At 34.9% G+C, this 15,131-nt stretch overlaps 1 protein-coding gene across 2 annotated transcripts in view; it reads right to left on the bottom strand.

Moving 5' to 3' along the window:
* The window catches only part of LOC110033419 (DNA-directed RNA polymerase I subunit 2), a 109,191-nt gene that overhangs the window by 78,501 nt on the left and 15,559 nt on the right, over nt 1-15,131 (bottom strand). For both annotated transcript variants that reach the window (XM_020737388.1, XM_020737389.1), the window contains 2 exons: nt 4,311-4,388; nt 4,153-4,198 (listed from right to left, as the gene is read on the bottom strand). In XM_020737388.1, the coding sequence (XP_020593047.1) occupies nt 4,153-4,198; nt 4,311-4,388 (124 nt within the window). The remainder of the gene's footprint in view (nt 1-4,152; nt 4,199-4,310; nt 4,389-15,131) is intronic.

Below are 15,131 nucleotides of genomic sequence, written 5' to 3'. Positions count from 1 at the left end.
AAGTTGAACATGAACATCGATGGGGATTGATTGAAGAATATTGAAATTCTCATTTTGTCATTTATTTAAAAGTTATAATTTGAATATCATTGCAAGCATCGGTTATGTTAACCCCAATCTCAATAAGGGGGAGAATTAGATTAGCTCAACAGATGTTCAGTTTATTCAACTTCAATTCTTGCCAGGAAGATGATCGGAGAGGTCAATTGGGATCAATTCTTTCCAGGAAGATGATCGGATAGGTCAATTGGGGGCCTAGTTTTTTCAACTGATCTTTATCAAATGAAGGATAGGATGGCCAAAGAGAAACTTATAACATTGTCTTAAAAGCAAAGTCTTTCAATAGAGAGCATATGATTTTAAATTGAACGTTTTTAAAAGAAATCTTTTGATAAATTTTGGATGATTTGCATGTTTCTTGAGACGGATCACATTTTCGTTTAAACGTATTATTTTTGCAACATTCTCAAACCATATATTAATGTGTTCAATGTATTGATCGAAGCACAAGCAAGTGTTGCAAATGTGCACGCATTTGAATGCATTTATTTGATGCACATACAATGATTTTAGTACGCTTCGCCTGGTGCACAGATTTTCGATGCTTTCGAAAGCTTAACTTGTCATGCATCAAAAGCTTAACTTGTCATGTGTACTCATCTAACAAATATTTAAATTTTGTTTATTGTGCGTTTCTTGTAAAAACCATTGCATAAATCTCAATGTGTTTGCACTTCCCTCAAGGTAATATTTGAGTTAAAAATAGCCTTGTAAATCATGCAATTTTGAAGATCATATGTGGTTTGAGCACTTGCATGAATATTTTGGCCTTTAAAAATGAGAAAGCATTCAATTAAATTCACCAAAATTTGTATTTTATCTATTTGCAAGTATGTTGCAGATCTGATGGTGATTAAGGGATTTAAATTTGAATTGTGTCTTTAAAGTAATGCATTTCATTTCTTGCACTCGATCTTCAATTTATTGAATTGTTAAGTATAATGAATTTGATTTGTGCTCAATAATGAACTTTTCAAATTTTTTTCAGTGCATTGTGTATAGCTTTATTCTTGCTTGCAGATGAGTTGTGTTATATGTTAGTCAAATTATATGATCTTTTCATCGTGCTCGGTATAAGATATATAACAATCCGAATGTTCACCTTTCTTGTTAATGCTTCTAAGCTAGCAATTGGTTTCGTTACAGAGTTTGTTCGAGCTTGTTGACGAGCAATCGAGTATTTGTATTCAAGCATATCCATTCGAGATTATTTATATAACAATTCAAATCTTAATTTTGTCTTTCATTTGCAACTTAAGATATTTTATTTGATTGCATATTTGTCCAAAAAGGTCCAATTAGATTGTTCTTTGTAAATGACATTCAGATAATTTCGACATGCTCACAATGTCATCCTCGAGTAGAGGGCTACTTAGAGAAAAATGAGTTTGTCCACCTACCAATAAGGTTTAAATGATCGGTGTTTTGCAGCATCATGGTCATATATCTTCTAACTTATCCACTTAGAAAACATACATAGGCCTTCAGATACATGCAAAAGTGAAATATAGGATTTTTTTTTCAACCATGTTAGAACAACAAGAATGGGTAATTAAAGCAAGTTTCCCGCTGCATTGGAACAACGCAAACACATACTTAAATTTTCTTGTGTATATATAACGAGCAAGGTAGCGAATTGGTGAACACAAATACACAATCATTATCTTTTAATCTCTTTTTTTTAATATTCTCCTATTTTTTAACTAATCTTTATCTCTTCTAGAAAAACAGAGGGTAAGAGAGTTTCTCTATTTAGAGAAAGAAAGGAGAGAGGTGGAGGCTACAGGGGTGTCATGAGAAGGGCGGAGAATGAGGAGAGTCGGGATTGGGCGTTGTGGTACATCGGCTGGTCAGAAAGCCTGCTAGGAGGACAGGGATGGAGAGGCAGAAGGCAATGTTGACTGGTGTTTATGATCGGCTTGGAATGTTGAGTCACCGGGAGGAAACATAAGGGTCTCTTGCTATTTGTAGTCTTGGAGAGGGTTAGCAAGGACAGCAAAAAGGTGGTGTTGTCCTTCGTACATTGAAGAAGAGTATGGTCCACTCTCAGGATAACCACTTGAAGGCACCTGCAGACAACATCCAGTACAGAGAAGAAACCATGCTCAAACCTCCATAGTCAACAAAGCGTGATTACTGACCCTAGAAACCACATGGACCGCCACTCAGACCACTTTCATCATAGCCCCAAATCCCTCCCAAAAGGAAAGCGCCTGACTACCCACAGATGGCACACCTGCATTTCCTAAGCCAATAATGGTTACAAAAGGAAGTTGAGATGGTGGTGCTGCCCAAAACCTGCATCAACACCAAGAAGCTCACCATTTCCAGAGAAACCACCACAAGATGGAAATCCACCAGCAGGGCCACCAAACTGGCTTGAAAGGGAGCAAGGCAATGAGGACTGAGAATCCATTACACCTACCCATCACCATGGAGATCAGATCCATTGCCGGCAATCAGTTGACCCTGCACTCCAGCACCTGGAAGAGCAGCCGCAAGCCCACTTTTTCCCTTCAATTGCCAGCTTGCATTGCAAGTTTCACCCATCAATACTCTTTATCTGTAAGCGCCGCTTGAGCAGCTTCCATGGCTTATAGACAAACAAGGCATAACCCATAATCTAGCCCGTAAGTTTATCAAAACCCAGCTGGGCCTTCGTTGTGTTGCCATACAAGCCAAAGAGAGTGAGGAGGGGGTTATAGGCATTTCACGTGAGTGCTGGAAGTGAAACAGTATGAAGAAGTGCAGAGAGCTTGGAGCGAGTGAAAAAAGGAGAGAGCTGAGGGGGAGGATAAGAAGCTCCAGCTGAGAGCAGGAAGATGAACCTGTTTGGCCTGGGAACTGTGCGTGGGTTGAGGGAGTGGAGAATGGATGTGGCTCCAATGTCCAACGAGAGCAGGTGTACGGGATTTGAACGGGGAGTGTTCTCAAATTGGGGGATTTTTGTGAGCAGCACAGAGGGAGTGGGGTGAGCTAGGAAAAGAGCAAGGCAGAGAAAGGATGAGCACTGTGAAATAGAGTGGGTAAGCTAAAGTATTAATAGATTTCCAATTGATTAAATATTATTATAAAAATGTGTATTTGGTTTTCAATTGATTTATTATTGTTATAACAATATTTTATTTCTGTTACTTATGAGGCGGAATAGAGAACTACAGGCAGTGAAGTGAGATTTGGAAGACTTTAGCTTGATTTTTTATAACTAAGAATACAAATTATAATTATCAAAATGACGTTTTAATAATATAGAATTAATAGGATATTATCTGTGTGCATTTATACTTCTTGAATCCTCAGTCATCTCACACTTTAAAAATGTGATATTACCTTGAATTTTGTGTCAGCAATCGGCGAGAGGGATTCAAATAATTAGAGTATCATTATTAAGTAATTTCGATGCCTCGGACGCGCTCATGCAATCCATTTCATAAACGGATATTTTTTGTACATTTTTTATGCCGGTTAAAATATCTTAACTTTGATTTGCATGTTGCTGCCTCAAAATTTGTGCTGATGGTCTACGTGAGGGACCCAAATAAAATGGGTGTCATGTTTGAGTAATTTTAATGTCTCAGATATTCTCGTGCAGTCTATTTTGTGAATGGAGCTCGTTTAAGTGATGTCCATGGCATTCAAGGTGACACAAGTCTAAATCACACAAGTTTTGTCGGTAATTCATGATTTCGGTTTTGCTTGCTCCTTTTGATCATAGAAGGCCCCCTTCTTAGTAATCCAGATAATTTCGATGCAATGGGGTGGTCCATTATGTGATTGGGAGATGTTTCGGGTGGCTTCAAGCCTGATCAAAGCATTCTAAGAGCAATTTATGTTACACCACATTCAATGTTCATTTTCCGCGATGTACTTGACATTGTCAAGTCATGAAACTTATATTGAGGTCAACACAAATGTCCATGCCATTCCAAACCTAAAGTTTAGCAAGTAATAGTCTACAATAAAGAAATCAACATGATTTTTTTTTTCTTTTTTCCTGATAAATATATGGACACAGAAAGAAAATTTTGAAGTTAATAGTCATTCAAAGATGAATAACATTAAAAAAGTAAGAACATATGTTATCGTAGAAACCTTCAAGACAAGGCCAACTGGAAGCAAATACTCCTTCCCAGATACCCTAAAATATGAATCAGACGACAAATTATTGTAGAATAATATGCATAGCTTTGATCTTTAACATAATATGCTATGTAAAAATATTTATTTATCATTGAACTTGAAAATATTACCGGAAACCAACTCTAGCACTTCCGATTTGAAGGTAATACAAAGTGAGATTGATGGAAGACTGATCCTCTCGAATACACCTGAACGCATGTAGGACAAAATAAAAGCAATAATAATGATACAAAAAATTTAGTAGTAGCAATAATTTTTGAAGAATAAGCCGCCAATTTAAAGAAACAGGAAAAAAAATATATCTTCAGTATTTCCCTAAATAGATCTTGCATGACAGATGCAAAATTTAAGAACATGAGCGTGTTGCTGGTTACTGGCATTTGCTCTTAAAGAAAGGTAGCATAGGGAAAATAACATCTCAGTATGTATGTATAAATGAGAGATTTATTATATGGATGATACATAACACCAATATTGGAGGTTCGCAAAGGAAAAAAAAAATTGAAAATACTTTTTATGACTAAGGGTGCGTTTGGGAGTGCTTTTTACTCACTTTCTATTTTGAAAATCACATTTTATGCATTTGCGAGCCCGCTTATTAGGTACACTCATAACTCCAGTTCCCAAAACCTTCGTTTTGCGAACGGTGGAGCGGGGCTCGGTTCCATGAAACGGTCCGCGGCTTGGTTGGGAAAAGACACAACTGTCGTTCATCTTTTCCGCTTTTGCCTTGTTTTATCTATAATATTTACCTCTGGTTTTGGTCCCCCGCCACTGGAATTCGAAATTAGGCCATAACTGTGATGTTTTTTGGCTTCTCCCGCGTCTTCGCTACAAATCATAAATATGTATCTCAAACATGCCTCTTTGGTATAGGATCACACGAAAAAGCTCTTTTTGTTTATTGTTCTCATTTTTTTCTTCATCGTCATTGTATTTCCAAATTTTGATAATCTCTATATTATCAAGTTTAATTGTTGGTTTAGGATGTGGGTTCATGCTATTTGGGTTTTGCATTCCATCTGATAACTTCGAATTTGCAAATGGTTACTTCATTTTCAATTTTTGGTTCAGGTTTCACATTCCATGCTACATTCCATCCGATAACTTCGAATTTGCAAATGGTTACTTCGTTTTTAATTTTTGGTTTAGGTTTCGCATTCCATGCTATTTTGATTGGGGTTGCTCGGATTGGGATTTAGTTGGTTGTGATTAAGCTTGCTCTGGTTGGATTTTTGTTGGTTGTAGTTAAGTTTGCTCTAATTGGGGTTCGGTTGGTTGTGGTTAAGATTACTCTAGTTGGGGTTCAAATATTTGTTGTTGGGGTTACTCTTGTTGAGGTTTTGTTGAATGTGATTGAGTTTGCACTAATTGAGGTTTGGTTGATTGTGGTTACGCTTGCTCTAATTGGGGTTCGGTTGGTTATGGTTAGGATTGCTCTGGTTGGGGTTTTGTTAGTGGTGGTTGCTCTGGTTGGGTTTTCGTTGGATGTGGTTGAGTTTGCCCGGGTTGGTGTTCGGATGGTTGTAATTGGGGTTCGGTTAGTTGTGTTTGGGTTGCTCTAGTTATGATTTGATTGGCTATGATTAGGGTTGTTGTTATTGGGTTTTTGTTGGTTGTGGATGAGGTTACAGCGGTTGGGGTTCGGCCGACTGTGGTTAGGGTTGCTATGGTTAGACTTGGTTAGTTGTGGTTGAGATTGCTCTTGTTGGGTTTTTTGTTGGTTTTGGATTTTATTGGTTGTGGATGGGGTTCGGTCGGTTGTGGCTGGCGTTCGATCAATTATGGTTGAGAATTTGTTGGTTGTGGTTGGGTTTGCCATGGTTTAGGGTTTTTGTTGGTTGTGGGTTTTGTTGGTTGTGGCCGAGGTTCGATTTGTTGTGGTTTTGTTGATTATGGCTTTGTTGTTTGTGGTTGAGATTGCTCTGGTTGGGGTTCAGTTGCATTGGTATAGGGTTTTTGTTGGTTGTGATGTTTTGTTGTTATATTTATTATTGTAATTGTATCGTGCATGCTATATATAATGTGGGTTTCAACGGCATTAGTTTTTGTAATGTTATGTAGAGCAATGATAAAAAAAAGAATAAAAAACTCAACCGATCAATAACTATAATTCATATATTTGTCCCCATTTGATTGCAATCATAGTTAGTCATAGATATTACATGGTCTTAAAGCATGCATGACACAGTCAACCACAGATAATTTTTTGTCTTTAATCCTGCATAACATAGTTAATCATACATACTAACTAATCTTAAAAGTACACGTGACATACTCAACTACAGATACTATCTGGTCTTAAAACGCACTTGACACAGTTAATCAGAGAAACTACCTGGTTTTAAAATCTATAAGACATAGTCAATCACATAAATTATTTGATCTTAAAAACTGCAAGTCATAATTTATATGATTATCAAAAGCATTTAGCGGTCATGGATAGGCCATTTCTTTATAAATTGATCTCACTAGCTTTAATTCGATCTTTTTTAAAAATTTATGTCAATTTTTCTAATATTTTTTGTTTGTAAGCTTACTTATATAATATCCTCCAAATTTTATATTTTCATGATCTATCAAATGAGAAAACAAAGAAATATGATATACTGGCCAGTTGGGAAAGGGATGTGAAGATTACATCTAGTAATTTATGCTTGAAAGAGATCCAAATTGACAAATAGTCCAACCAACCATTTCAAAAAAGAAGATTGGCAAAAACATAACAAAAAAATTCACTAAAAAAAAAGAAATATTGTATAATAAACTCCAGTTGAAGAACAAATTAAGTCAACCGTATAAGGAGTTACAGAAAGGCAAATGGATTAGGTTGATACCATGTTAAAAAAATGGTAAATGCATCAGAGGGGTGGTGGCAAGAAAAATTTTCAATAAGTAAAAAATGATATATAAATTTTTTACATTCTCATATTATTTAAACTACGATCTTATTAAATGTAGATCTTTAACAATGCAAAAACCTTAGGATTTCTGGAATAGTCTTAAGCTAGGGCAGAAACTTGATTACATATTTCTTGGTGTTGTGGCAACACAAGATTTCCTCAAGAATTTGGATGAGTTTGAATATGCTCATTTAAATGAAGTCCAAGAGAAAGTACCACAAGATAGAGAACCATGAGAATCAAGTCATTCCAAGCATTGCACACTTCACCGATAAGCATAAGAAAAATGAAGGCAGACACCCAAAATTTATCTAAGCAGATTTCACAAATTGTACAACATGTACGAGTATAACATTCAAAGCTCGCACAGCATTTAGGGATACTCAACTACGGCAGAAGTCATGAAGTTGTTGGACTCCATTCCCAATATATTTGATGATATGTCAATATATTTATTTGCTATAAAAGTTCTAGCGAGAAAACGGGATGCTTTCATTACGATGATGTCAGAACGAAAGATTCCTTACATCTGTTATTTTTAAAACAATCGTTCAAGTTAATTTGAGTTCTTAAATTTTAATAAATAAAATTTGTATGCCGAAAAACATCTTGTGTTGTGTTCATATGACATTATATCAAGTATGTTTTGCTCTAGGTATGGTACTTTAATTATGTAGTTGTTTACTCGTAGCTTACCTTATAAGTTTTTATATATTCTAACATGCATAAAATAAACAGATAGGCCTAATCACCCATCAAATGAAAAGAAAATTATAGAGATAGTGAAACGAACAATAGTTATAACAACTACAGTATGTCCATCAATGAGTACCATAAGACAAATTCGTGCAAAACACCGTGTGTCTCTTATCTGTGGGTGACAAATGGATTGGTGAGTTGTTCCAAGATCATCTTGGCAACTCCATAATATTTCGAATGTTGGGAAAAATTTATGATTTGTTGGATGAATTGCAGAATAATTATGGTTTGCATGGATCGTCATGATTTACATCAAGAGAAGTACTAGTCATCACTTCATATGTTATGCCACATAATGAGTCCATTTGTCTTATTTTCGAGCAATTCCAACACTAACAGAGACGATAAACATATAATTCGGTATAGAGGTTAACTCTTTGGTCAGAATGTCAAGTAATAATGTCAAACCCCTAGACCCTGCTTATGGGCATACACCAAAATAAATTCTTACTGATCCAAGATATATATTGTCCTTGAAGTTATTGATTTATCTATTTAATTTGAATGCATGTATTATAGGAAGTAATTGTTCTCATGAATATTTTAAATAAGGTTGTATATGAGCAATTAATGACACAAATGACAATGCAGGTGTTGGCAGCAATGGTAAGATTGCATAAATCGAATGTAGTAGGTCTGTAACACAAAATATCTTCATAGTTTGTTACTTCAAAATTTGTTTTACGTTCTTAATGGTTGGATGGAAAGTGATTGCTATGATAATCGTATATTTAAATTTGGTACTCGACAGCATGAATAAAAATTTTCAATGTATGCACCCAATTAATAAATTCACGATTATATATGAAGTGTTAATTTAAGTGATGCGCTAATAATATTATTATTCCGCCGAATTAGGATATCTCATGCAATGAGGTTTCTTAAAACTCTTCCCCTATATGAGGTACCACCTTCTCCATCATGACCGCAGCAGTCAAGTGATCGGAGAAAAGGATGAGTTTTAACCAACACTCATCATTGTGAGGTGCTACAGAGATAGAATTCAACGTATGAAAAAAAAAGTTGGTCATGCTCTCAGATATACCAACACATTCATTGAAAAAACTGATAAAAAAAGTTGTTGCAACAGCAATTCTGCATAATTTTATATAGAGATATCAATCTCGATATGAAGTTGATTTCAAAGTTTTAAATGAAGATCCAATATACATGACTGTAAAAGCATTTTAAACATCAACAGGATAAGCATTATGCTCGAAAAAAACTTATGTGAATAAATTCAACACACCATTTGGGGAGGGTGTTCAGGAGATGATCCAGTTGAACGAAGAAATCATAGTTTTTTTAGAAAATTGATCGAGTAAATCTAATTAATAATTTATAGTCTTCTGATTGATGTTTGCTATTTAAAGTATATGGAGAATTGGTTAATGTTTATTTTTTCCTTCAAGTTTCGATATTTTAATTTTTAAGGATATAAATATCGATATTTTAATTTATAAGATTATAAGTATAGATATGCATTGTTGAAATTCACAATAATGTGAAATAAAGAAAAATTTGTAATTTATTTCATTGAAATGAATAAATAATCCTTCCATGAATCCTAAAATAGGAAAGATAATAAAAAGAACTAACATAAAATGGAAAGATGCATCATATAATATCTCCAATAATCAAATCATATTAATTATTTGAAGATAAAGAAAATAAAATAAAATAAAAAACTTAAAATAAGAAAGAAAATAACTCCTACTATAAGAAAATAAATATAAACTAGGAAATGAAATAAATCATTAATACAAGAAAATAATTTATTTCTCATAATTTCTCACAAGAATAAATTATTTCCTCATAAAACTCTTAATACTCTCACTTAAGTTGAAACATGGTTAAAAATCATGCTCAACTTGGATTTGAAAACTCTAAACAATGGATGAGGAAGATCCTGACAGCTAGAACTTTTAAGGTTTTATCCCATACTGTGATTGTCTTTGATTGCAGTTTCTGCAATATCTGTAGGTAGGTGAAAGACTCCTACAGGAAATGTTATAGTAAAGTTAACAAGAAAGTAGACAACAACGGTTGCAATTCCTGCAATGTCTGTAGGAAGACGAAAAGCTTCTACGGGTAATGTTGCAGGGGTGTTTGTCGAAAAGTAAAAAACTGTGACTGTCCTTTGATTGCAGTTCCTACGGTGTATGTAGGTATACAGAAGGCTCCTACAGGTAATGATGCAGGGGAGTTTACAGGAAAGTCAACAATTAATATGAAAAGTTGCAGGTTATAATCTGCAGAAAAAAAAAAACTCAGCAGGTAGGTCTCGCTGCAAAAAAAGGCTCAGGAAGAATTCAAGTGGAGGGTTTGCTACAGTGAAAGTTTCAAAGGAGGATCTGTTGTAGATAAAGCTCCACGAATGGGTCTATGGCAAAAATTCCTAAGTGCAGTGAGAACCTGTAAAAAGTGGCCAACTTGGTAGGTGTTATCAATAAGGTGGGCAGCCTTTCCAAAGAATGTATGAATGCCAATGAAAATGACAACAGCCTCTAGCTCCCCCTATTCGCAGGAAGAACCAGAGAAGACCTCATCACCAGGATTCTTATTCAGAAGAAGGACTAATGTTGTAAGGCTGCAGGAAATCAAGGAATTCGGACTATTAAAAATCAGAAAGTCGTACTGCTGAAAACCTGGACAACTGTCAGAAATCAAGGAAGTCAGACTGTTGGAAACTAGAAAACTGGATAGCTCGGGGAACGAACCCTAAAAAATCAACGAAGTAAAGCGAGGCATCCAATTGATCCAATTTAATAGAAATATCCTCTGGTGAAATATGAGTCCTGAGGCCAAATGAATTACTACATTGACCTCAATCGGTTTCAGAATTTAACCCTTCTATTGGGAGCTTTTCATTTGTAGTTGTTGGAGATGAACTACATGCGACCGAACTAGGGGTAGCGAGGGACATGGATCCATAAAGAATAGAAACTGTACTGTTGGTTGACTGAGTTGATCCATTATGGCAAGAAACATCCACGATCCTTCAACCTTATGTTTCTCATACTTTTCCAAACCCAGGCCCCAGCCAAGACGAGGCTTGTTACTCGGAGCTCTATTATCTGAAGAAAAGTGAGATGTAGAAGGAGATCTCTCTCTACACTCCTTCACGTGGGGCAACGAAATTTCAATATTGGCATTTTCAGCCACAGATCGGCCTATTTTCGACGTTTGCACACTTGACAGCCAAGTCAATTTAAGAGGCTTCCAAGTTATCAAACCCAGAGACTGGTCCCAATCATATTTTTAGTTTGTTTCCATGTTATCACTCTTATCAAAAACATTTTTCCAAGGGATCGAAGACAAGGAAGAGGGTGATGTGTCTGTTATTGGAACAATAACAGACCTCTGAGCATTTAACGGAGGAGCGAGGTGCGGCTGAGTACAGTCACCACCAAAGTCGAGGGAAGGTGATTGCCGAGAAGACGCCCGACTTTCATTGCTCCTGCTTCTTTTTGAAGACAGCTTAAAGATGTCTCCTTCCAGAAAACCTGTCGCCATACCGACAAGGAGTGCAACCATGCACGCTAGATTCTTCAGAATACAATCGTCGGTACCCTCCATCGTGCCAATAGTGACCTCTGAACGGCCCCCTTGGGGAGGCCCTAGAAACTCCCGCCATCGTAACCTTGCTTAAACTTGGAGGTGAGATGAAACATTTCATGGCCAACAAGAAATTTTGCATCCACAAAATAAGAATCTCTCAGAAATGAAGAAGGAACTTCCTGTAATAGTGGGAAATCCCTCAAATCCCGATTCAGCGTAATCAAAGCAGCGCGGAAGTAGAAAAAATTAACAGGCAGCTCGCGCGAAGCTGATTCTGCGACCGACGTCGAAATGGGCGGCAAGCATCCCCATGAATCAAAATCCAAGTAAGAGCTCAACCAAACCCCACATAGGTTAAAAGATCGGCCATTCTAAGATTTGTGGCATGATCCTTGTCTGGAATAGCAATCCAGAAATATTTCACCAACAACAGATCTTTCTATATGAAAAATCAATGAGCCCAGATGTTTTGGCTCATTTATCGAATGACAAAGTAGATACCGTTGCAGATAGCATTGCAGCTGATGATGATGATGATTGAGGGACTACAAACTGCTTTAGATGCACCTGCAGCAACTATACAAGCAGAAGTAAGAAAAATTTGGAGAAAGGGATACTGGCCTCCAAGTAGTCAGAACTTCCTCAGCAAGGAGATGCGGGCGTGCAGCAGGGAGATGAGGAGAGGCAGGCCTGCAAGGAAGTGTCGTGCAAAGGAAGTCATGCAGGGAGGGGTCAGTGGCTGGAAAAAAATAGCAAAAGGAGGCTTGCAGGAGGCCTCGGCCGTTAGGGCCTATAGGGAGAGGAATTTTGGCGACTAGGGCATGCATGGTGATGAATTTCGGAGCCAAGACCTACAGGAAGAGTTTTCATGGCTAGGACTGTATGGAGAGAGAGTTTTAGTCGTAAAAAAATTGAAAGGAGGCGTAAGAAGGGCCTGCATCAGAGCAAAGATTGTCGATTGTGGGGAATAAGAAGTTTTCCGAAGATAGAAGACTGGTTTTTTCAAGATTTTGATATCATGTTGAAAATAATGCGAAATAGAGCAGAATTTGGAATTTATTACAATGGTGTGAAAGGGGTTATACCCATACATGAATTTTAGAATAGGAAAGATAATAAAAAGAAATAACATGAAAAGAAAAGAAATATGACTTAATATCTTCAATAATCAATCATATTAATTATTTGGAGATAATGAAAAAAAAGATAAAAAATGAAAGCCTAAAATAGGAAATGAAAAAACTCTTAATCAAAGGAAATAAATATAAAATAGGAAAATAAATAACTCATTAATCAAGGGAAATAATTTATTTGTCATAAGTTCCCACATGAATAAATTATTTCCTAGTACAACTTCTAACATGCATAATTTTTGTTGTGTTTTTTCTCTAATTATGAACCCTATATTTTTTTTATTGTTCTGCTACATATATAGCCTAATTTGTCACTTGAAAGTATAATATATTATAATCTCAGGCAAAATGAGTTCATCAAATACTTCAAGAATTATGTACTGTCATTGTGATACGCAGTATTTTGAATATACGTCAAAAAAAAAAGGTAGCTAGAAAAAGATTTTATTGTCGTCCAAAAAAAAAGACAAAATATTCAAGAAAATAGGACTAAAAAATTATAGATTTCTTTGAAGGGTTGATGATAAAGAGTTCACTCCAAATAGTGAAAGTATGGATGTCAAAGCGGTTCGATATTCGCAACCAACTCATGTTTAGTTCGTTAAGTAGCCTGTGTTCGATTCATTCGCTAAGCAAACGAGTGAAACATAATCATTTTTTTTGCGCTTGATATATAAATGAGTCGAACACAAACAAAGATTTGTTCTTTCGTGTTTGGCCCTTTTTTGCTAGAAATAATTAAAGTATAATATTAATATAATTGATAAGTATTATTTTTAAATAATTTAATTGACAAAAAGACTACGAAGATCTATAATCAATTAAAATAATTAGTTTAAAAATATAATAAATATATATTAAATTTTATTTAAATAAATATTTTACCATAAATAATAAAATTTAAATCTCGCTCTTACCCTTAGCAGTCTATGGTTGTGTGACTATAGTTATCAAAGCAATTTGTTGTTCGTGAATAGCTCGTGTTCGGCTCACTAAACAAACAAGACGAATACGACAAAATTTTTGAGCTTGATGTATAAACAAGTCAACACGAACAATGGTATTTTTAACGAGTCAAACATGAACTGAACCTAGGATCTCTCAAACTCGACTCGATTACACCTCTAAGTGAAAGTTAGGAAAGTTGTTATGGACGGAAAATTATCCTGAAGACTTGATCGTCTAGACATATACGTGAATGTTATTATAGCATTACTTATTATTTTGATAGTTTCTATTATTGTGATATTATGTATAAAGTGATGGCTTATAATTGATGTATTGGAGAAATTTGGACTCTTGACACGTTTTCTATAATGTTAAAGATGTTTTTGTTATTTTGTTATAATTATTTTGAATATTGCAATAATTCAACTAATTTAAATTCATTAAAGCAAATTTGTCTTTTTCATCAGTAACAGCAACAGTACAATAGCTTATCCAAGTAAATTGATTGTTACTCCAACAGCAACTGACAACAAACGTGAAACTGCTTTCTCAAGAGCAAGCAGCTTCATAATGGCTTGTTCAAAAAGCAACAGTCACGACAAACACACCCAAGTGACCAAAAAAACTCCTAAACTTTCTAAATATGTTCACTTTAGTCTCAAACTTTTTTCCGTGTACATTTTGGTTCTTAAACTGACAAAATGTGAACAAATTTGTCATCAATTTTGCCATTTCTTTGGTCTAGAAGTAATGGAGTAAAGAGAAGCAAGAAGACATTGGTAAGATTAAAACATGCAAGCAAAACTTCAAAATCAAGAAATAATTTAAGCCTGCTGCAAACAAATTTATAAAAAGTTATAATAAGATCACAAATCATTAAAAATCCAAATTGTTCTCAAGAAAAGTTAATCTGCCAATTTTCATCCAAATAATCAATAAACTAAACGACAAAACAAAATTGGTTAAATTTAACAACTAAAAAAGTTTGGAAATAAACAGAAATACCTAAAAATCAAAGAACTATATTAAACATTTACTCATAATTTATTCAATGATTGGTATCCAAAAAAAAAGGAAACAAAATAAAAGAAAATTCAATGGTTCATTAGTGACCCTAACAAAGAAAAAGCCAATTTACATCTAGTATGATATAAAGATCACAACTCTAATTCACAAAAAGAGGCTCTATGTAACATAGCATAAGTCTACCACAACAAAAAAAAAGTCAGCCGCAAACACTGTGTAAAAGGAAAAATTAAAGTGCTAGTTACATCCTAACAATAGAGCTCTTTGTATTAATCCAATACAATGATTACACAAATTTAAGGCTTCATTTCAAGCTACTGATGTCATATAATGAACACCACTAATGTCACATAATGAACAAAACATTTCAAAGAAAAGCGTTACTTTTTTTGTATTCTATTTTTATCTTCATAATTCAAGTTTGGAATAACTAAGAGCATAGTAAAAAACCATATAATATTATTGAACTAGTAATTCTAATAATTTGAAAATTGATTCAACTTCATTATTTGCAGTAAAGAATCAAGCACCAACCTTTAAAGATATTGTCTGAAGTAGCAAATGTTGGATACATACATATATATAGATACATACATACATA

The sequence above is a fragment of the Phalaenopsis equestris genome, unplaced genomic scaffold (assembly GCF_001263595.1).
Source record: "Phalaenopsis equestris unplaced genomic scaffold, ASM126359v1 Scaffold001176, whole genome shotgun sequence".
NCBI classification, from domain to species: Eukaryota; Viridiplantae; Streptophyta; class Magnoliopsida; order Asparagales; family Orchidaceae; genus Phalaenopsis; species Phalaenopsis equestris.
This window is presented reverse-complemented; position numbering and strand designations above follow the sequence as displayed.